The sequence below is a fragment of the Theobroma umbraticum genome, unplaced genomic scaffold (genome assembly GCF_002168275.2).
Source record: "Theobroma umbraticum cultivar Fairchild unplaced genomic scaffold, ASM216827v3 scaffold_51.0, whole genome shotgun sequence".
NCBI lineage: Eukaryota > Viridiplantae > Streptophyta > Magnoliopsida > Malvales > Malvaceae > Theobroma > Theobroma umbraticum.
In genome coordinates, this window is record NW_018397260.1 from 6,774,789 (window position 1) to 6,796,458 (window position 21,670).

At 36.4% G+C, this 21,670-nt stretch overlaps 4 protein-coding genes across 4 annotated transcripts; 1 reads left to right on the forward strand and 3 right to left on the reverse strand.

Moving 5' to 3' along the window:
• Positions 1 to 19: 19 nt before the first annotated feature.
• Positions 20 to 6,589, reverse strand: LOC110416273 (glycine-rich domain-containing protein 1-like). Its single transcript, XM_089783592.1, is given in 14 exon segments — positions 20 to 1,494; positions 1,550 to 1,570; positions 1,572 to 1,706; positions 1,884 to 2,082; positions 2,242 to 2,525; positions 2,527 to 2,781; positions 2,876 to 3,102; positions 3,105 to 3,330; positions 3,611 to 3,640; positions 3,642 to 3,784; positions 3,787 to 3,838; positions 3,944 to 4,061; positions 4,195 to 4,353; positions 6,213 to 6,589. Coding segments are annotated over 13 exon segments (2,034 nt in total). The 5' UTR covers position 4,353; positions 6,213 to 6,589; the 3' UTR covers positions 20 to 1,308.
• A 750-nt stretch (positions 6,590 to 7,339) lies between these two features.
• Positions 7,340 to 11,729, forward strand: CIPK8 (CBL-interacting protein kinase 8). The gene is made up of 14 exons (XM_021428216.1): positions 7,340 to 7,837; positions 8,105 to 8,167; positions 8,251 to 8,322; positions 8,411 to 8,518; positions 8,605 to 8,679; positions 8,792 to 8,845; positions 8,942 to 9,067; positions 9,229 to 9,318; positions 9,821 to 9,952; positions 10,115 to 10,234; positions 10,540 to 10,656; positions 10,857 to 10,913; positions 11,011 to 11,085; positions 11,316 to 11,729. Exons 1-14 carry the CDS (start codon positions 7,679 to 7,681, stop codon positions 11,415 to 11,417), a joined length of 1,350 nt encoding a protein of 449 aa, XP_021283891.1. The 5' UTR covers positions 7,340 to 7,678; the 3' UTR covers positions 11,418 to 11,729.
• Positions 11,730 to 11,782: 53 nt separating this feature from the next.
• LOC110416263 (putative pentatricopeptide repeat-containing protein At5g52630) lies at positions 11,783 to 15,057 on the reverse strand. The gene is made up of 2 exons (XM_021428207.1): positions 14,822 to 15,057; positions 11,783 to 14,504 (listed from the first exon to the last, which is right to left on the reverse strand). Exons 1-2 carry the CDS (start codon positions 14,912 to 14,914, stop codon positions 12,306 to 12,308), a joined length of 2,292 nt encoding a protein of 763 aa, XP_021283882.1. The 5' UTR covers positions 14,915 to 15,057; the 3' UTR covers positions 11,783 to 12,305.
• A 620-nt stretch (positions 15,058 to 15,677) lies between these two features.
• LOC110416269 (serine hydroxymethyltransferase 2, mitochondrial) lies at positions 15,678 to 20,829 on the reverse strand. Its single transcript, XM_021428213.2, has 16 exons — positions 20,587 to 20,829; positions 20,471 to 20,509; positions 20,294 to 20,380; positions 20,011 to 20,132; positions 19,705 to 19,781; positions 19,287 to 19,411; positions 18,949 to 19,041; positions 18,369 to 18,461; positions 18,062 to 18,259; positions 17,711 to 17,815; positions 17,524 to 17,589; positions 17,302 to 17,379; positions 16,944 to 17,055; positions 16,734 to 16,844; positions 16,437 to 16,607; positions 15,678 to 15,951 (listed from the first exon to the last, which is right to left on the reverse strand). Exons 1-15 carry the CDS (start codon positions 20,674 to 20,676, stop codon positions 16,459 to 16,461), a joined length of 1,545 nt encoding a protein of 514 aa, XP_021283888.1. The 5' UTR covers positions 20,677 to 20,829; the 3' UTR covers positions 15,678 to 15,951; positions 16,437 to 16,458.
• Positions 20,830 to 21,670: the final 841 nt, after the last annotated feature.

Genomic DNA, 21,670 nt, shown 5'->3' on the forward strand with positions numbered 1-21,670 from the left:
ATAAGGAAAATATTTTACTACCTCTCGCAAGTTCATTACTCCAATGTTGTCTGGTTTTTTTGGCGAGAGTTGCTGCTGCTGCTGCTGGATATTGTCTGATCTTGGGTTTGCGGTTGTGTGTTGATTGTTGGCCCATCTTACTTTGGGATCTTCAGAAGTTTCAGACATTGCCTATTTTTTGTTTTGAAATTCATTAGCCTGCTGTCATTGAATCATAGGGAATGAAACAGACATTGCATATTTTGGGCTTGACTTCCATCTCTCTGCATTTGGTGTATTTGGGTGCCGTATATTTGTTACTTTGCTTTAAACAGCCTAGTCAAGTTACCATGAGTATCTATCTAAACTGATGTTGCTTTTTTCTTCAACATACATCTTACAGCCATTCTTGCAATTGCCCCACCCTTTTTCCCCTTCTGGATTGTAGACTGAAAACTTACTCTCTGCCTGTTCTTTTACCTTCATGCTGCAACTTGGCCCACCTAAGGGGGTCCATATGCACATTTAAAATGTTGGTTGGGTAGTTGCTATAACTCAGCAAACGTGACTCAGTTGCATCTGATTTAAAAGGAAATGAGCTGAAAATCGGTGCAGTAGGAATTTGAATCCAAATGCACAATGAAAGATGAAGAATAAAAGGGAGAAGTTCCATCTGGACTTTTTAGCTTGTGTCTCTTGCATAACAACTGTTTTTTTTCTTTGTTTGAACTATTTCTACTTTGGCACGGTAGTATGTGGCAACCAAAGCATAGAAGTAAAGTTGTTATGTCTTCCAGGTTGGGATTCTGTTTTAGTTGGTAACTTGAGGAACGATGGGTTCTTCACGAGATAGGAGAACATTAAAAGAGTTAGTATTAGTTGTAGACATTCAAAGTAAAGGACCTAGTAGTACGTGATTTATACGGGTAGCAACTTCATTTACTAGAGTATTTAATCCAAATTTAGCAGGGACAGCAAATGTCTCAATTCGAGTCACATTACGTGTTCTTTATGACGTGATCAGAACCTCTACACCCACAAGCACCACCACCCGAGCAGCCCCCTCCGCTGCTACCACATTCCCTGCAAAGGCTACTCAACCAGATCTTCGTGGACACAGTTGCTATCGCACCTTTCTCGACAAGGAGTGTCTTTACTTCCAACGCTAGTGGCTTCAGCTTCACTGTCATACACTCTTAACTCTACTGTAGGTGCTGTACGACCTACCCCCTCCACTGTAGCGCCAGCACCCCAACCCTTCCCACCTAGCACTCCTCGCATTAAGTATTACGCCCCGTTTCTCCGCCAATCTCAAACTCTCTTCTACGTTCATGGTTCATGTTGTGAAGTACTTGAGAACCTTTTGACGCATTTAATCTCATTAATATGCCTAACCTTTTCCATCGTACTAAGCTGGTCGGAACTTTTTTCTTCAGTCTTGCAGCTTTTCCCATAGATTTCAGAAAGTAGAACAGCCAATACAACCATGGCCGGTACCAAGGATTCTTCATTGATCTGTTTTTGAAAATTAAAATTAAGTGATATAAGGCCAATTAATTGAGAAGCTTACCTCTTTAATGCCAGACTTAAAAAGTTAGCAAAGCTACAGCTTTTCCACAAGGATCTTCCACGGAAAATTCTACAGCTGTCATAAAATGCTGTTCCTTTTTCTGCTTCTTGCCGCTGTTAACTTCATACCCTAGTTTTCTTCCACGAAAAACAATTACCTGAAGCCAGAATATATACAATTAAGGGTTTTGACAGATGAAGAAACTAATCCATGCTTACAAGAGATGTAATTATTCTTGCATAATGCCTTGGGCATTGACAAATATATTGCTTGCCTGGAGAACGTACTTACCAGAGCTAGGTTCTTTGAAGCCAAGGGTTGTTTAGATACTCACCTTCCGATTTCCTTTAAACCCAAATGCATGGCCATCTTCATTAAATTTCTTTTGAACCCGAAACCGCCAATTGGAGTTCATCAAAGACCATCCTGTTCCAGAAGACTCTGCAAGCACATGCCGTTCACCAGATGTGGTCATACCAATCACTTCCTTCTTGGATTTGCAATTGTTTCTTGCCCCTTCTTTCACAGAATCCCTGAGACGGGTTAGAGAACAGGCAGATTATTCAATACAGGAATTCGACTTAACTCATGATAATTACTACTGTGTCATAAGTTATAGTACTACAAATGACTGAATTCTCTGTCGTTCAGGAGAAACTTGAAGCGGTAAAAAATTGTGCTATCAAAGGTACCTGATGTGGATACTGATAACATCATTACCACCCTCATTCCTAATGTATGATTTTTTGAAATGCTGAAACATTCCAGGGATAAGAGGAAAGCAAAAATTGGAGAGTGAACGTGTTTGAGTTTGAACAGAATGCAGCACGTATGTTGCTGGAATTGGAGGAGTGAAAGACAAAGCCATTCGTAGACTTCTAGGTTTGGAATCAGCAAGTACAGAATTGGACACCAGATCAAACCATTTTTCCATGCAAAGCTGAGAAACTGGGTTTACTAGGTCCTTCAGAGAGATAAGGGGTAGTTCCCAGCTTTTTGGCAGCTCTAGTTATGGCTAGGGCAGAAGGTGTGTATGACATTAGTTCAAAGACGAGATCCCCCCTGGGTTCACATTGGAAAACAGTTACTTGTTTCTCCCTTGTCTCAGACAAAATGCTTAAGCTTCTTTTCTAGTTAAAAAATATATCGGGTTGTTTCTTGCTAATTGTGACGAAGACGCTTCCTCTATGCCAGTGAGGTAGATCTCTGACCCCCACAATCTCTAGCATAATCTGAAAAACAGAAAAAGGCCAAAAGTCAGAACAATGAAATCCAACTGCATTTAGTGGCGAGGAGACACTTGGCTTCTAGGATAAATGAGGCTACCTCCACAACCATTTTCTTGCTAAGTTGAATAATATCTTGATATTCATTGGATGGAACTGCCTTTTCCCTCAGATTATCCAATTGAGACAAATTGATTGCAAGTGGAGATGGAGCATTGCCTCTATACATTGCTCCTGCCCGCGAATACCTTGATCCAAATGTGTCCTCCCACTGTTTGGTACTTTCGGAAAACCCATTGTCCAGCTTCTTGCCTATGGTTCTATCAGATCCGTGTCATCATGCTCTAATATCTTGCCCATAGCTGCCACCAGATCTTTGCAGTAAGAAAAAGGATGCGATTGGTGAGAGTGCCAGATGAGGTCTACGTCATATGTTGGAACACAGAAACATCTCACAGATTTTTCCCAATTCCTATTAATCAAATGCAGAAAACCTTTATACCTGGCTACAGCTTCTTTAAGAAAGAGATCATCATTCATGTAGGATCTGGATACCTGTTGCGTGCATTGTTGCCCACTTTACTGGTCAAGCGAGAGACTAAAAACTTAAAAGAATGCTATCTATGGATAAGTTCTTTGAATTTCCTCCATTATCATTTATATGGATTAAGCATTTGTCTTTTCAAAATCTAAGCCAAATGCAGCAGTTAGTTTTATTATTGTTCAAGTTGGTTGGCTGCATAACATTTTAACAATCATGATGCTAATAATAATCAATTTATGCCGATCTTAAAAAACTGCAAGAGCCTCCAACTTGGACAAATTTCCTGGTTACCTGATAAAAGAAAAGATTTTGCCTCTTGACAAGATGAAATCAGATCATACTCAGTGCTCTTCGGAACTCTTAGAAAATCTTCAACATTCTCCAGGAAGTGGGTGCGCATATTGCGTTCATATGGTTCATCAGGATACATCCTCTTCCAAATTTCTTCAGTTTGCTTTCTGCAAACCGGTTGTCAAGAATTCGCCCATAGAGCTCCTCACAGTCAGCTTTGTAGCGCACCTGACAAGCCAACAGATTGGTAAAATCCACCGTGACAAATCCTGAAGCAGAAATATAGGCAATGCTGCATTTGCATTCATGGTTGCAAAGTTTTAGAAAGTCTACCGGATTGAGCCTATGGCAATGCCAAATCCATTCACAGTCAAGTGGCACAACTAAAGGGCCTTCTGAAACCAAAGACTCCGCATGTATGGCAAGCAGAGGAAGCCAACAGTATTTATACATATAATTGGCATGGTAAGATAATCAAAAGTTGGAAATCATAGTCATCATCCAAGAAAAAATTTCTAGCTAAAATTTCATAGTTGTAGCAAACATTAAATGAATTAAGTCATGAACTTAATTGGAGTACTTACCTATAAATGGTCCGGTTTAAAGCAGGGCCATCATAGAGGCTACGATTCCTATCAATCTCTGCAAGAAATCGTAGCCGTTGCTTGGCTGCAGCCACAAGATCCACACTTGTGGCAATCTTTTGTGCCTTTGTCCGTTCTAATTCTTGATCCTTTTCCATTCTAACAAGCACAGGAAAAATTTTAGCTTCAGAATCAAACGTCGATGTCGCTTAAAACTCTAATAATCTACCTTTAGCAATTCAGAGAAGGTACATCAGAATTTATACTCTGTCCGATCGCTTACTTCGCTAGATGTAGAAGAAACTCAAAAAGCTCAAACAAAGAGAGATATTCATAAGTTTTGCCAGAGAAATGATTTGTCAAATTTGGAAATTTCTCCTGAGAATTCGTGTGTGGTGAGGAAAACCCTATTTGAAATATCAAATGCTAGCTTTCATGAAATTTCCTTTGCTTTTTCTCTACAAGGTTTGATGATATATTTACTGTCCTAATTGAATTTCAAAATTGGAGCTTAAATCGCTAATTTGCCGACTTGAATGTGAATGAAACCACAGAAAATCATAACAAACATAACCCTTCGTTAGTTTGTCCATGCCATTCCTCAGCATTAAGACAGTTTTGGAGGGCATTCAGGGCGCCTTAAAAGCAGGTTCCCTTAGCGGTTTGGCTGCAACAATTTCTTTGATTTAGTCTTCATTTATTTGTTGCGAAACATGAGAGAAGCTCCCTGGAAAGATCATTGAATGCTACAGGCGCCGAAGGAAAACATAATGAAACAATAATCATACAAAATTGAAGTTTCAAAATCTATCTTGGAGCTAGAAACTATGAAGCCTAAGCTGAACATTGGTGTGAGTAGTGTCCAAGGAAGAATGAGCTACCCTTCAATCATTATTGTCTAAACCAGTTTCTAATTGTGCTATCCATGCTTTCACTCCATGCCTATATTATGCTACGCATGATTAGGAAAGCCTCAACCAGTTGCTTCTTCCAGCATCTCTATTCTCATAAGTTGCCACAGTGTTTAAATCAAATTCCTTGAAATGGTTCCCCTCTTATTTTTTACTATACGGTATTTCAAATCTCACCATCTAAGAAACAATTGATGTCAAGTCGAGGTAGGTAACTTAAGCTAGGCATTATTATTGTTTTGAAGATCATGAGATCTAATCATAGTAGGCAACAGCCATGAGACCCAAGAGTTCACTCAATAATTTTATAACGGAAGTAATGAAGTGGCATCTGGGCATCTTCCACTTTTTCCCATGACAGCGTCATCATGGAGACTTGCAATTGGGAGACATTCCATTCCACATCTTATCAGCCAATGTCTCTTTCCAAAGTCCATGATGCATTGACGCTGTTCTCCATTATCTAGGCCCTACCTTTCTTCTCCTAAAGCTTTCTATCTACCTAAACTTTTGTAGAATTCTTAAGGACCTAACTCCTCCCACTAATTACTAGGATCATAACTGAAGAAGAAATAGCGTTGGTCAGAAATTCCTGGCTAGTATTTTATGCACGAAACTTTATAGTAATCAAGAAGGCAATGTCTAATCACATTTTAAATAGTGTGAAATTCTAAATAAAAAATCTCCTTGATAATACATTGAAAATTCACCAAACCACCCCCCCTCTCTAATTTCAAAATGACACCGTTTCTCCCTTGATTTTTTACTCTGTTAATCATTTCAAAAATTTCAGGTGGACAATTTGCAGACAAGAAGTCCCAAATTTCTTCTTTGATTTTTCTTCTGTTTTCTTATTTCCAGAGTAGTTTCTCCATAGAATTATGTATTCATGGAATCATCAAGAGTATGAAAAGGAGAACAAGATTTAACCAAACAACAAATAAAGCAAAAACAACCTCCGATTCCAAGTCATATTTTGATTTTTTGAATTTAAAAACCTTCATCTCTAACATCCAAAGCCACAAGAATCAAATGCCAAGCAAATCAAAATTTAAGTTACTGAAATGAAGACCATGTCAAGCAGCAATCATGATCCCTTTGACATACCGTAAAAGTCAACTCCTTTGACTGAAATCTACACATTTAGGAGTTGAGAGAGAAGAGAAAACATTTTTCCTTTTGATCTTTTTATCCATGTCTACAAAGAAGAAGACGAATAATCAGTACTAGTCAAAATGAGAAAAGAGCCAGCGAATTGCCACCGATCTCTAGTGATACAAACGTACGGGGTCAAAAGAAGAATAGAGGTAGAACTCAATACTGGGAAAAAATAGAAAGAAAAAGAAAGGAGCCTGGTCGAGGTAAGAGAGGAAAACGAGGGTGATGCAAGATTCGAATCGGGGCTAAGAAAGGAGTAAAACCATTCAGGAAAAAGAAAATTGAAGAACAGAAAGAAAATAAAGAAGGAAAAAAAAAAAAGAGAAATGTCTGCAAATTTTCTAATTTTATACTAACGGTTTGACTAACAGAACAAGATACCAAGGGGGAGGGAAAGATGTCATATTTAAAATTAGAGGGGGGATATTTGGAATTTCAATATATTGTAAGGGGGTTTTTGGAATTCACCCATTTTATAATTTGTGTTTATTTAAGCACAACAAAAGACTCTATAATATTTTATATAATGGTTATTGTTATAATATAATAATCGTAACAGATATGTTTATTTTCCTTTTGATATTTAATAGTTCCTATCTGTTATCAAACATTTGAAATTTTGGTTTTATGCTTTTCAATTCATCAACATATAAATGAAAAACATTTTTTTTAGTGCTCAATTTTATTGTTAGAATGTTAAACCCAAAAAAATTTAAAAAAAAATTGGTTAGTTAAAAATCAAACTAGTTATTCAATCCTTTTAAAATTTATACTTACTTTTAAATAATAAAACACGAGTAAATTTAAAATTGATGAATTATTAATTTATAAATAAATAAAGTTTTAAATTAAATTAGACAAGATAAATTGGAAACATGGACGTGATAATTAGTAAGAACAGATCGTATAAGTATGTGCATGTATAACGTATTCATATTTTGGTAAGATTTTACCAAAATTAATGCATTAAAAAATAGAATTTTGAATGGAAAATTCCCTGATTTATCAACCAGGAAATGGAGTTTCTATTTATGGTAGAAAATATTTTCAGGACAAAAAAAAAATGAAAACGGAAAGTCAAAAAATTGAGGCTAATTCGTGAACTGTCACCAACCATGAAAGAAAGCTGTGGTCTGCACTATATCATCCCCACAAAACCTAAATCCTTTCCCTCTTATTACAAGCCTTAATTTTCTTTTCTTTTTTCCTGGAGATTTCTCTTCTTCAGAATCTACTTTTCGTGTCTAATACTGTAACTATTTCTAAGCTTAAAGCTTCCTACTAGCGCTTTGCTTAAGCTTTGGTTGCTGGCTGCTGCACCTTAAAACTCCTTCCTTTATCTTTTCTGTTACCTCTCTGATTGGTGAGAGAGAAAGTGGAATGCTAAGGGGGAAAGAATTGGGAGAAAATTAGCGATGGTGGTGAGGAAAGTAGGGAAGTATGAGATTGGAAGGACAATCGGAGAAGGAACCTTCGCGAAGGTTAAGTTCGCTCAAAACACGGAGACTGGCGAAAGTGTTGCCATGAAAGTCCTCGATCGCGGCACCATTATCAAACACAAGATGGTCGATCAGGTCAAATTTCCACCTTTTTTTTTTTTGTTATTGACATGAAATTTCGGTAATTTTATGAGAAAGTTCTTCAATTTATTAGAAAGACTAGTTTTTTAATTTTCTTTTTTATGTATTTTTACTGAACTGAGGTGAAGTTGATAAATTTTCATTGCTTAGATTGTAGTCTTAGTTATCCGTTCTAATAATTAAGCATTAGTACGATTTAAAATTATGAATTCGTTTTCAAGTTAATCATGAGTTTTGTCTTTCTTATGTTTATTAATGCAGATCAAAAGGGAGATATCTATAATGAAGCTTGTTAGACATCCTTACGTTGTTCGTTTGCACGAGGCAAGTAATTTAGTATTTAGAGTATTAAATTTCAGATTTTGTGGTTTGGCTTGTTTTTAACAGTGTAATGTTTGATTTCTCAGGTCATAGCAAGTCGAACTAAGATTTATATTATCTTGGAGTTCATTACGGGTGGTGAATTGTTTGATAAAATAGTAAGTATGATTTAAAAAGATCCAATTTTGGTTGTATTATTGGATTTTTGTTTTTCGTGATTATCAAAGGTGGGTGGTAATCATGTAGGTTCATAATGGTCGTCTTAGTGAAGCAGAAGCTAGAAGATACTTCCAACAGCTCATTGATGGTGTGGAATATTGCCACAGCAAGGGAGTCTACCACAGAGATTTGAAGGTGTTCTTTTTGTTACTATCTGGAATGTAATTTTACTTTCCTCGGTTTCATCAAATTCTGATCGATTGTTTGCTTCTATTGTACAGCCTGAAAATCTTTTACTTGATTCCCAAGGAAATTTGAAGATTTCAGATTTTGGCCTTAGTGCGTTGCTTGAACAAGTAAGAAATTAAGTGAAGAGTGAACTTCTCTTTTTTGCCTTCCTCCCTTGACATTAATGTAGATTGACAGAAGTATAATCACACGGGTTGTTTTTTTATGACGTATGTTTAGGGAGTTAGCCTCCTGCGGACAACATGTGGGACTCCTAACTATGTGGCACCAGAGGTAATCATAGTTTTTGAGTTGAATATACCATACTTTGATGGTTTGTTTTGTGCTGTTGCAATGTTTCTTAAATTAATAATTTCATTTTTGTTATAGGTTCTCAGTCACAAGGGATATGATGGTGCTGTGGCAGATGTTTGGTCTTGTGGGGTCATCCTTTATGTTTTGATGGCAGGTTATCTTCCATTTGATGAGCTTGATCTCACCACGCTATACAGTAAGGTATGAACTTTTGTCATAGTCTACTAGTTTATGGTTATTGTGTTTATCCTTCTGAATTCATGACTTATTTGCCAAAAAACTTGAAAATGGACCGAAAAAAAAAGCTTGCATTTTGAAATTATCAGTATTGCGTAACTGGTGTTTTTGTTTTTAACCTGCAGATTGAGAGAGCAGAATTTTCTTGCCCTTCTTGGTTTCCTGTGGGAGCAAAATCCTTGATTCATAGAATTCTAGACCCAAATCCTCAAACTGTAAGTACTTGTTGGCCAACAAGCTGAAGTCTTTGAGCTGCATTAGTAATGAGTCCATAGAAACTGATGGAGTGGATTCAAGGTATATGATGAAATGATTCTAAGTATCCTGGAATGCACACTAAAACAGAAATGTTCAACCTAATATACTAGAAGTTAAATTAAAAGTATGCAACCTAATGAACCCCAAGAATATCATCACCTTTTGATGGCTTAAAAGGAGCCATTATATATTTGGCACTTGTTGTTCTGATAACCCTTATGCAGACCATCATAAAGACATGTTTTCTATATGCATTGCGTTGACTCTTTACTTTGCATAACTTATACTCAGTGCAACCATGAAGGATTCTGGTCTCATATTTGAAACTAGTGCACCGGTTCCTACCTCTATATGGTATTCCTTTTATTTGATAGAGGTGTTTCTATAAAATTAAATAATGGTTTCAATATGGTTTCTGTTTCTGCTTGATTGTAAGGAATCTCTCTCCTTTCTGTACAGCGTATTACAATTAAGCAAATCAGGAGTGATGAGTGGTTTAAGAAGGGCTATGTTCCTGTCAGACTTCTTGAGTATGAAGATATTAACTTGGATGATGTAAACGCTGTTTTTGATGATCCAGAGGTCAATAAGGTATTTAAAAGCTTGAATTTGTTAAATATGCTGTAAAAGTATAATTTTGATTTTCCAATAAATAACATAAAGTCGTCTTAGGTGTGTCTAAATTGGGTTTGTTTGTATGAAAGCATCATTGTGATTAATATCTAACTCTCTATTCTTGATAATGTACTGTAGGAAGAAAGGGGTAATGAGCAATCCGGAAATGAGGATATGGGTCCATTGATTCTTAATGCATTTGACTTGATCATTCTTTCTCAAGGCTTGAACCTTGCAACGCTTTTTGACCGTGGACAGGTAGAATTCTTTAATAAATTGTTTATATGCAGTCCTACCTCTGTCGACCAGTTTTTGAAAGAATATGTGCTTTAATGTTTTTTAACCAAACAGCATGCTCTAAAAATTGCTGGGGTTTTCTATGCTTTTTGATGCCTAAAGCTATCTATTTATGAGCTTTAGTTTCACCTGGCAGTCATATAAGGAAATCTTGTATCGCAATTTCTCTATATCTTGCCTTCAGGATATGTTTCTATGAGGCAGTCCAATGTATGTTTTTTTCCTTCTAATATTAAGCTATTTGAATGTGTTATCCTCCCTGACAGGACTCCATGAAGTATCAGACACGCTTTGTTTCACAGAAGCCAGCAAGGGTTGTTCTGTCTAGCATGGAAGTTGTTGCACAATCAATGGGCTATAAGACACACATTCGCAATTATAAGGTAGACCACTCAGGCCATTTAGCCATTGCTTTTAACAGATTCCGTGCTTTGTTTCAATTTAATAGCTATTTTGCTGCAGTTTTAGTGCTAAATGAGTTTCTCTTCTTTTACAAGTTATTTCGTCAACTTGACTGGAGAATAATCTTGCCCATAGTATTTCCATTGTCATCTAAACTGTTGATTATATGTTCATTTTTCAGATGAGAGTTGAAGGTCTTTCAGCTAACAAGACTTCTCATTTTTCAGTTATCCTCGAAGTAGGTTTTCATCCTCAACTCTGTTGAATTCCAGATCAGCGTTTAAATTTAATCTTATTTTCTTCCTTTCTCCGTCTGATTATTCTTCGGCTTGAAGGTTTTTGAGGTTGCTCCCACATTTTTGATGGTTGATATTCAAAAAGCGGCTGGTGATGCTGGAGAATACCTAAAGGTTAGTTACCTTGTGAGTCACATATCAAGTTTGTATGTTCCATGTAATCTGCTTCTTGGATTCTTTGGTTGACATGGTTTCTTGGGATAGCCTTCCAGCCTTCCCTCCAGACTTTGCCCTCTTGAACATAGTATCTCTCTTCCCTGCACCCCTTCTCTCTCTCTCTCTTCAGGCTCCTGTTTTCTTTCATTTTTGGATTCTGACATAAACAATGCATTTTTGTCTCACAGTTTTACAAGACATTTTGTAGCAACCTTGAGGATATCATATGGAAACCACCTAACGAATCAAGCAAATCAAGGATCACCAAATCTAAGAGTAAAAGGCGTTGATTTTTTATCCTGTAAAATTGCCTGTATTTTGATACTTTTTACATATGCTTAGGCGATACAACCTTGAGGTCAACATTACGGCTTACCTAACCCCACATTATATTCTTCCCGCAACTCCTCTCCTTCCCTGAAGAGAAATAGGAAAATGTAGTATTTATTTCTACGTTTTTCTATGGTTAGCGTTTGTAAAGCTCTCTTTATCTTAATCCATAATTTGTCTCCTTAGGTAATGTGCTATATATTGTAATCATGTGAGTGCAAGTACTTGACTTTCAATGAGATCATATGAAGAATAGATAGTTGTTGATGACTTGTCGTTGGCTTTATTTATTTTTTAAGCAGAATCATCCAATTTCACAGCTCTAGTACTCCACCAAGCATTTCCATTCAGTCAAGGATTTTCTTTTGAACTTCGATGCATGATGATCCCTTGTCTGTTTATGTTGAAGTGCTCCACTCTTTCTAATGCCCTTGCTTTTTTGCCGCTTAAGGACCTTATTTAACATTGTCGGTGTCATTTCAGCCACAGGATGGCAAAATCTGAGGATTATAATTCCAGAATTTGTCAAGGAATTGAGCAATCTCTCAACTAGAAAACTTTCCGCCATGGTTTTATCTGAGGCATGAACTTCATCTTTTAAGCCAATGCTCTGGGAGGCCTAATTAGAGCATTGACATAGAGTTGCTGCTAAAGCATAGCTTGGCTAAAAGAAATCAAGCACAGTTCGTTTCATGCAGTTTCGATAACCTAATCGAATGAACTATCAATGTCAATATTTATAGAGCCTTTCAATTATTCATGAATATCACGGAGAAAATAATTTGTATGAAATGTTTCAACTTTAGAAAATTGGGAAAAAGGAATTGTTGGGAACCTGCCTTTAGTCATCAAAGTAAACCACCATAATCCCCACATGAACACTGCCCGTTAACAAATTTATGGAGCTGCTTGCGATCCCGAATGATGATTTCCCTAGCATTCAGTGAAGAGATGGCCTTCATAAAATTATGGCAACCCCCGCACATGCTAATGTTCTTGATAATTCGTATAGGCGCAGCACCTGGTATATTCAACAGGCCAAATGCAGCAGCCAGCTTTTCACTATGTTGAACAGTGGAAGAGAATGCTCGTTCCTCATCCTCTTCATCAACGAAGTCAAAACTTTCAAGTGATTCATATCCAAGAAGACCATTTGCTTTGTCAAGCAATTCATCCAACAATTCATGCATCTCAGTCCCATAAGTTTGCCTCTCATCGGATTTGAATGCATAAACCTTGTCCTTAGTGCTGATCCAGCTCCAATCCATTAACTTTTCAAGTCTCTTCTCCTCCATCAATGCTCTCACTTTGGAAACATCGTCCCATCTCTCTGCAGACTGGTACATATTCAACAGCAAGAGGTAAGTCTCAGAATCTTTTGGCTTGAGCTCAAGTAACTTTTCAGCAGCAAAGAATCCCAATTCAGTTTTGCCATGTCTTTTGCATCCTGCAAGCAAGAGTGACCATATAAACTCATTTGGCTGAAAATCCATCTTCCTGATTAAATCAAAAGCTTCATCTAACCTCCTCAACCTCACAAACATGTCAATTAGGCATGTGTAATGGTCCATAACAGGTCTGATTTTATAGTCTTTCTGCATCATCTCAAGATATCCGAGCGCTTCATCTACCCTTCCGGCATGGCCACAAGCCGATAAAACACCTACAAAAGTTACCTGATTTGGTCTGACTCCTGCCAGTCTCATATCCTCAAAAAGCTGCAGTGCTTGCTGAGTCTGTCCATTCTGTGTAAAAGCATTAATCATAGAAGTCCATGATATCAATGTTCTAGCAGACATCTCCAGAAAAGCTCTGCTTGCTCTTTCAATGCTTCCACATTTATTGTACATATTAACTAGTGCCGTTCCCACAATCACATCTGACAAATACCCAGTTTTAAGGGTCTGAGCATGGATTTGTTCCCCTTGTTCTAAGGCCACCATCTTGCTACATATAGTTAAAACACTAGAGAAGGTAAATAGATCAGGTTTGAAACTGGAGTTATTCAATTTGGAGAAAATGTTGAGAGCCTCGTTTCCATTATGGTAGGCTGATAGATCATCCTTTGCAAGATCCATCATTTCACCATAGCCTGCAATCATTGAATTCATTGTAACCAAGCTCATGTCTTCCATGCCATTGAACAATTGCTGTGCTTCTCTAAACCAGCCACGTTTGAGATACAAATACATTATAGAATTCTTTATGCGGAGGTTTGATCCATAGCCAAGCTTAATGCTTAAACAATGAACTTGTGCCCCTACTCTCAAAGATTGCATTGTACAGCACATGCTCAAGGCACTGGTCAAAGTGAACTCATTAGGTTCAACATTTTCAGCAAGCATCTCAGTGAAGAATCTCAGTCCCTTTGCAGCTCTAGCATTATCTCCACAAGCAGAAACCATAATAGTCCATGAAATTACATTCCTTCTCCCAATCTTTTGAAAGGCTTTAATAGCAGAATTCAAGCTGGCACATTTCGAGTATAAGCTACAAAGGGAGTTCCCAACACTTGTATCATGGTCAATCTGGTATTTAATACTGTAGGCATGGATTTGCTTCGCCAATTCAAGAAAATTCAGTGCAGAACATGCAGTCAAAGCACTTCCTAAAGTATAATTTGTCGGATAAGACCCAAATTCCAGCATCTGTTGGAAAACATAGATGGCAGCATCTGGTTGATCATTATGAACATAGCCCGTCATCAAGGTCGTCCATGCAACAACATTTTTTCTAGGTAAACTGGTAAAGACTTTTCGAGCATTTTCCATGGCTCCACATTTGGCATAAACATTGACAAGGAATGTCAGGACAAACAAATCTTCATGAGTTCCGGTCTTTATGATATGAGAATGTAAATTTTGTGCTCCCGAAAGTGAATTCCTGTCAATGCATTCTTGCAAGAGGGGGACATAGTAAGATGTTTCAATCCTTGAACCATCTTTTATCCTGGAGAGTGCTTCTTGGAAGTCCATAGACCCAACTGATTCTGACTTGCCATCTAAGTGGGTGAACTTGTGAGTTCTTGGATAAGAAATGCTCGGACTCTGAGAATCAATATGCAGCTTAGAATCAACAAATATAATAGAACACAGCACAATTCTTGCTAAATTACGCTGAACATGGAAAAATCAATTAACAAGCCAAATTTTGGCATGATGAAGAGTGATAAGTAGTCAAGGTATCAGATATTCTGCATGGACAAACCCTCTTGCCGCAGTTGTAAGTAAAAGGAAATCCCATATCTTACAAAATTAGGAAGAACCCATTATCAGTGGCTAAGAAAGACATGGAATTCGTTAATTCAGTTACATGGAACTGCATAGAGCAAAAAGAATAGTTGAGGAAAGACATTGAAGAATACCTTATCCGTGGAAAGAGAAGCCGGGGAGTGCTTTCTGGAGTCTGGTTCGAGCTTGAGACTGCCACTGCCGGCAAAAGAAGGCAAAGAAGCCATTCAAGAAAGGTGGAAGGATAATAAAAGTGCTTTGAATGCAGCATTCTAATGTTATAAGAGTTGTAGTACATCAACTGTTACGTTATCCTTATTCCTATTTGTCTGAGAAAAGAAGAGCGATAGGCAAATAGTGGACGTGAACTCTGAACTCATAATAGTCCATCTTTTCTGGTCAATCATGGTCAACCCCAATGAATCTTAACGATAATCTTTAAAAAAAAAAAATCTTCCTGCTCTTTTTCTTTTTTGGGATTTTTTACCTTTGTTTTAAACACTCTTTCTAAAAAATAAATTTAATAGGATATATAATATTCAAATTTATAAATTTTTCAAAATCCTCTTGTCATGAGAATAAATTATTTTATTTATTTTTCTGAAATATTTAATGGACTATATCACTTTAAAATTCGAATTTATAAATTCTTGAAAAGTGTCTTATCTATTTTATTTAAAATTGAAATATTTTATTGAAATGCTTTTTCTGGGTTCAATTTAGAACATGTAAATGGAATCCTCTGCATGGTTAGACAATTAGGATATTTTTTTTCTTTGAAAAGGTTAGACAATTGAATGGTTGTGCACAAATAAATTGAACAGAGGACTCAAATATCCATTAAATATTTTATTCGTTATAAAGTAAACCTTAATAGCTTTTAATTTGGAACGGAGGAATCACGATTTACAAAATTGTCTTTGTGGTTTCACAGCCTAAGCTCCTCTTTATAATATGAAAATGTAACTCAATTTACTTGACACTTCGCTCTTGTTAAATTTCGCAGATCATTTAAATTTTATTGGATATTACCAAAGGGAAAACAAGTTCAAGCAATTTTGCTAATATGAGAAAGAAGCACTTAAAACCGAGTATAGATTTACGCTTCAAAACGAAAAACTTCAAAGAATTTCATCTTGATCTCATGGATGAAACAACAATATGCTCCTTGTATTGTTGATGCTAAGCCTTTTATCCCTAATTTATGCCCTTCAGTTGACAGCAAGAACTTGAGGCAGGCTTCATGGTTTTGGAACAAATGCATCTGCAATAGAGGTAAAGGTAATTAAAACTGTATAACATAAAGCACAGTAGCAAACAAGAATAAATATTTTTTCTATGAACTTTTTAGATTTGATAGTGGAGATCTGTATCCTATGCATCAGCAGATCACAAAGCCATACACGGCCATGAGTATCGAACAAAACCGGATAAAAGCTTCACCTTTCATAAACAAGTCACAACGAAAGCAGCATGCTCAATCGGGTGTTGAAAAGAACAAATCTGATTAATGGCATAAACATATTTCAAATCTAAACACAGAAGTAGACATCAGATGTCTCTGTATTACAACACCATATCAATAGGTTTATCCACATGTTCAGAATCTTTGACACTCGAGATACTAGATACAGTCTGCATATTTTGGCATTGTAAGAGGTTCTCAGAGACAGTGTTCCTCCAAAAATCATTTTGTGCAACTAATATGAAAAATTATCTAAATTACACAGTTCTATAGAGCTGACAAACCTTGCATATAAAAGAGTCCCCTTTAGTCCTTGTATTTCATTGTTTCTTTCTCAAAACCGATAGTTGGAAATTGTTTGGCATACTCCTCAACTTCTTGTCTGAGCTTTGCGATCTCAGATTGAATGTTCACATCTGACTGCAAGGTCTCTACAAAGTCCTTCAACTTTGTTCCTGAATTAATCATAATTGAAACGAAATGCTGTCAGCACACGTTCTAGGTGGCTAAATGCACTCACGTCATATTACAATATATAGAGGTATTGATGCATAGCTAAATGATGAAGCAGAGGAAAATACCTTTTGTCTCAGCCTTGATTTTCAGGGCCAACTTGACAGCCGCATCAAAGAAGTCAGCTACCTTCTCAAAGTCTTCCTCAATAAAACCCCTAGATGTGAGAGCTGGGGTTCCTGAATCACAAGAAACCACAGGATTCAAAAAACTGAAGGACCTAACAAATGACCAAATTAACCAGCAGATGGTTGATGATCAAAGGAGAAGGTCCATACCCATACGGATGCCACCAGGAACCATAGCAGACACATCCCCTGGAACAGTGTTTTTATTGGCTGCGATATGAACTGATTCCATTACCTTCTCAACTCTTGAGCCATCAATACCCTGTTGGATAGCATTAAGAAACAAGGAATTTACTCTTTTTATCATGCTATAGACTTTAATTACCAAGTAAATTGTTATAAAACATTGGTGGAGTCCTATCTACAGAGTTCTGGTTAGTAAAAGGGTGAAAAGTTTGTAGACCTATTGCATTAGTTCCTATACAATTATTCCAACAGAATTCTCTTGATCACATAGAAGGTAAAAGAATTTTCCATAAAAACAGTCTGAAAGGAGCAAACCTTGTACCTTGTTTCTCAAATTGACCAAGACTAGATGATTTTCTGTTCCACCAGACACTAGTTCATACCCCTTTTCTAGCAACCTCTGCATAAAAAGGAAACTTGGAATTGTAACTACCATAGTTAAATCACTCAGAGGAGATAAGATAATGTTGTTTATAATGGAAAAGAAATGAATTTACATACGCCAAGTAATGAACTTCCATCAACAGGAGATCATTCAGTATACCTGAGCAAATTTTGAGCAATTACTGAGAACTTTCTCTTGGTAAGCCTTGTATTCGGGTGTTCTGACCTATAATCATATATTTCAAACTTGAGAAATTTACATACTCTTGGCTAACTTGGATCTAAAAATTGTATTGCCTGACCAAGTATTTTGTTCGCATAAACACAACTTTTTATAAAAAAAATACCTGCTTCAACGCAACTGCTAAGCCGGTTATAGTGTGATTGTGTGGACCACCTTGAAGTCCAGGAAAGACAGCTTGATTAATTTTATCTTCAAAATCATATATCACCTGTAGGATAGAACCCAAGACATTGGATAAATTCCTCTTCCTACATTACACTTTAGAGTTTCAAACCAGAAACAATATGAGAATGTTACTACAAAAGTGATACTCAAGGTAAGCCATATCTGCATTCATTTTGGACTCACTCTTTCCTTCTCTTTTTCTTTCATCCAACATTATAGAGAGAGAGAGAGAGAGAGAGAGAAAGGGAAAAAATTACCAATACTAACTTGAACCATATTTTATACTCACCTCTTGCCCTTTTTTGTTGATCTCTTTCACTCCCTTCCTGAAGAAGATCATTGCACCACGTGGACCACGAAGTGACTTGTGTGTTGTGGTTGTCACAACATCTGCATATTCAAAAGGAGATGGAATTACACCTGCAGCAACCAACCCACTAATATGTGCCATGTCAGCCAACAGAATTGCTTTCTGCTTGTCACAAACCTGTAAATATGTCAAAATTTGAGTCTCTTAGTTTCTCAATGTTGAGTCAAAATATTCACTGATATATGACAAGAGTTTTTGATAGTGAGTCAAGCACAAAGGAGCTTACCTTGCGGATACGCGCATAGTCATAAAGGCGAGCATAAGCACTGGCACCAGCAACTATAAGTTTTGGTCTGAAAAGCACAGCACTTTTCTCCAACTGCAAACATATTTATTCTTTAAATCACACCTTTTAAAGAGACAATCAAGTAAAATTTCCAACAACATACTTTGATGAATTTAAAAAGTGTGCAAGGGCCTTTCCACTTAATCCGCACAGAAAAGATCTTTATTGTCCACTCTGCTCTAGAATTTGATTTGTGAGATATATGCAAGTTCCAAACAATTTGAAAGCTTCAAACAAATCAATTGAAAATTTTAAAGTATTAAGATAGTCATGTCCCTTGTTGTCAAAATATGCACAAAAGATACAGCATGTAACGAATATTCACAGAATGTTCCTGACATGAATCTAAAAGGATTGTTAAAGCAAAAGAAACAGTGATCAAAATCACATGCCTGGTTTTGTATTACCATGTAAATTACCTATGAGTAGAATACTCAAAATGCAAATCTTTTGTTTCTTCAAAAAAAAAAAAAAAGAAAGAAAAACTAGCATCTTTGCTAAGATAGAATTGAAGAATTACCTGATCATAATCGATATAACCTGTACTCTCATTCAATCTATATGGCATTGTCTCAAAGAATATGGACACAGCAGATATCTTCTTAGTATCAGTCTGCATGATGCAAAGAGAAAGTGAAAACTTGAGTTTCACAAACTATAAGCTCCAGTTTAATGGCCTTAAGAGTAATGTTACACTTTCCTAAGAATCTTATAGGTAGCTAGCATAACCGGATATTCCTTTTAGGAAAAAAAAAGGAAGATCAAAAATTAAAAACTAGAATTTTAGTTACCGTGAGCGGACAAAATATATCCTAATTCAGCAAAAAAAAATCATGACTGAAAAAATTCTATAAGCACCTGATAACCATGTGAAAGATGCCCACCATGTGGTAGATCAAGTGCCATAATTCTCTCGTGAGGTTTCAATAATGCTGTGTAAACTTGAAAGTTAGCAGGGGATCCAGATAGTGACTGCACATTGACTGCAATAATGAGGCAGATACATGGTAAGTTGTATGCTGATATAAACAAAACAAGTATTCAGTATGCAAAACCCTTAACATGCTCAGAATGGAAATGGAAACAGAACTACAACTAAAGATGAAAGGTAAGTTGACATTTACATAAGCATGCAGTTAGCTCTATATACTTTGAAAACTGAAACAAATAAACAGCCAACAAATATCTAATCCATGACATTGTCATAACATTTCACCATGCAGGTCCCAAAACATAACCTTAGCCCAAATATAAATGGCATGCATAATTCATTCACCTCCCCACTTTGCAGGATCCAACCCAAAAGCCTCAAGCGCACGCTTCTGACACAATGACTCAGCCATGTCGATATACCTGATCAAACAAGTGTCAAAACATTAAACATTCACCCTAGTAACAATTTGTACCAAAAAACCTGATACCAAGTAGGGCGTATTTTATTTCCCAATTCAATTTGCCAACAAAATATCAATCACTTTCACATTGATTGCAAAACCATGTACAATAGGAAATATAGGGCCATTAATATTAGGCAGACAAAAATTGAACATAGTAAAAGAAAAAAAGAGGCAGATTGTCATACTCATTGCCTCCATAGTATCTAGCACCAGGATATCCTTCACTGTATTTATTGGTCATTACAGAGCCAACTGCTTGCATCACTGAGACGGACGTGAAATTCTCTGAAGGAATAAGTTCCAGTCCCTATTACACATTGGAAAAACAAGTTTGATCTTTCAATTAGCCAATAACTATGTTATCTAAAATGAACACATTTCACAGATTACTCCATTCATTTCCAATGGATCAAAGAACCATTGATCACAAAACTAAAATCAGAAATATTTAGCATTCCAACCAAGTACCTTCCATTGCCTAGCTTTCTCGAGTTCGATAATGTCAGCAATTTCAGGATCGATCTCCTCAAGCGGAGCATTCAACTGATGTATCCACTGCAAAAACCAAATACATTTTTTTTCTATAAGCATAAATTAGAATTCAGAATCAAAGATCTAAAGTGTTTCTTTGAAAAGAAGGCTTACGTTAGCACGGGCTTTCTCTTTCTCAGCCGCAGCTGTCGACTGCACAAACAAAACTAAAATGAAAATCTGAAATTTAACAGAAGAAACAACGAAACAAAAAGGTTCAGATTTCGGACCATGAACTTTATGGAGCTGCCATTGAAGAGAGGTCTGATTGGAGATTTGATGGAGGAAGAGAGCCTGCGAAGGCTGATTGCCATTACCATTATTTCTGAAATCCAAGCGAATCCAACAGAGAAACTTTTGCGTTTTGGTTGGAAAATTAAAAAACAAAGAAAAAAACAATCGGAATGTTTGCGAGTGGGTTGGTGGAGACTGAGACTGTTGCTTGGTTATGTTGATATTATAGAAGTGCCGGATGCTGTAGGTCGATGAAATGGGTTGGTTTGGTTTCGCGGTGTAACGTTAACGTCACTTGCTCAACTGCCACGTAATCATTTTAAAACGACAGTGGTTGGTAATTGGATTTTGACGACATCTTTTGAGATCAACCAAGACTAGCCCATTATGGAAATTAGTTTGGGGAAGAAGCCTAAACGACTAACTTTAGCCCAGTATTAGGCCGAACGAGACCAATCATCCCTAGCCCACTAAGATCTGAAATTAGTTCCGGCTGAAGCCTAAACTTACTAGGCCTAGCCCAATAGTAACTGGATTTGTGCTTCTTGTCTTGGGGTAAAGGAAGCATGATTATTTTTAATGTATTTTTTGGATTTTTTATTTTTACTGATTGTTGTCTTTTATTTTTGTTTTCATCACAAGTTGGAGTTATTAAATGTCAATTTATTTATCATAATTTTAAAGAACAAAAAAAATTTCTTTTATCATTATTGGGAAGGTCAACTACATTAAAAAAATGTAAAAAATAAAATCTAATAGGCAGCGATTTTATAGTCTTTTTTTAATGGCATAATATCTAAAAAAATCCTTAAATTGTTCAAAAAATTTAAATAAATCTTTATACTTTTATTGCATTCAATTAAACTCTTATATTTTTGTTTTAAGCTAATAAAATCTTTATATTTTTATTTTAAGTGAAATAAACTCTTATAACTAATGAGTGACTTAATAAAAATATCATTTGTCATTTTATGTCATATAACACTAATATAGCATACTAACATGTCATAATTGATAATGATATAGCATGTTGATATATCATAATTGATGACAATATGGGATACTAATGTGACATGATAA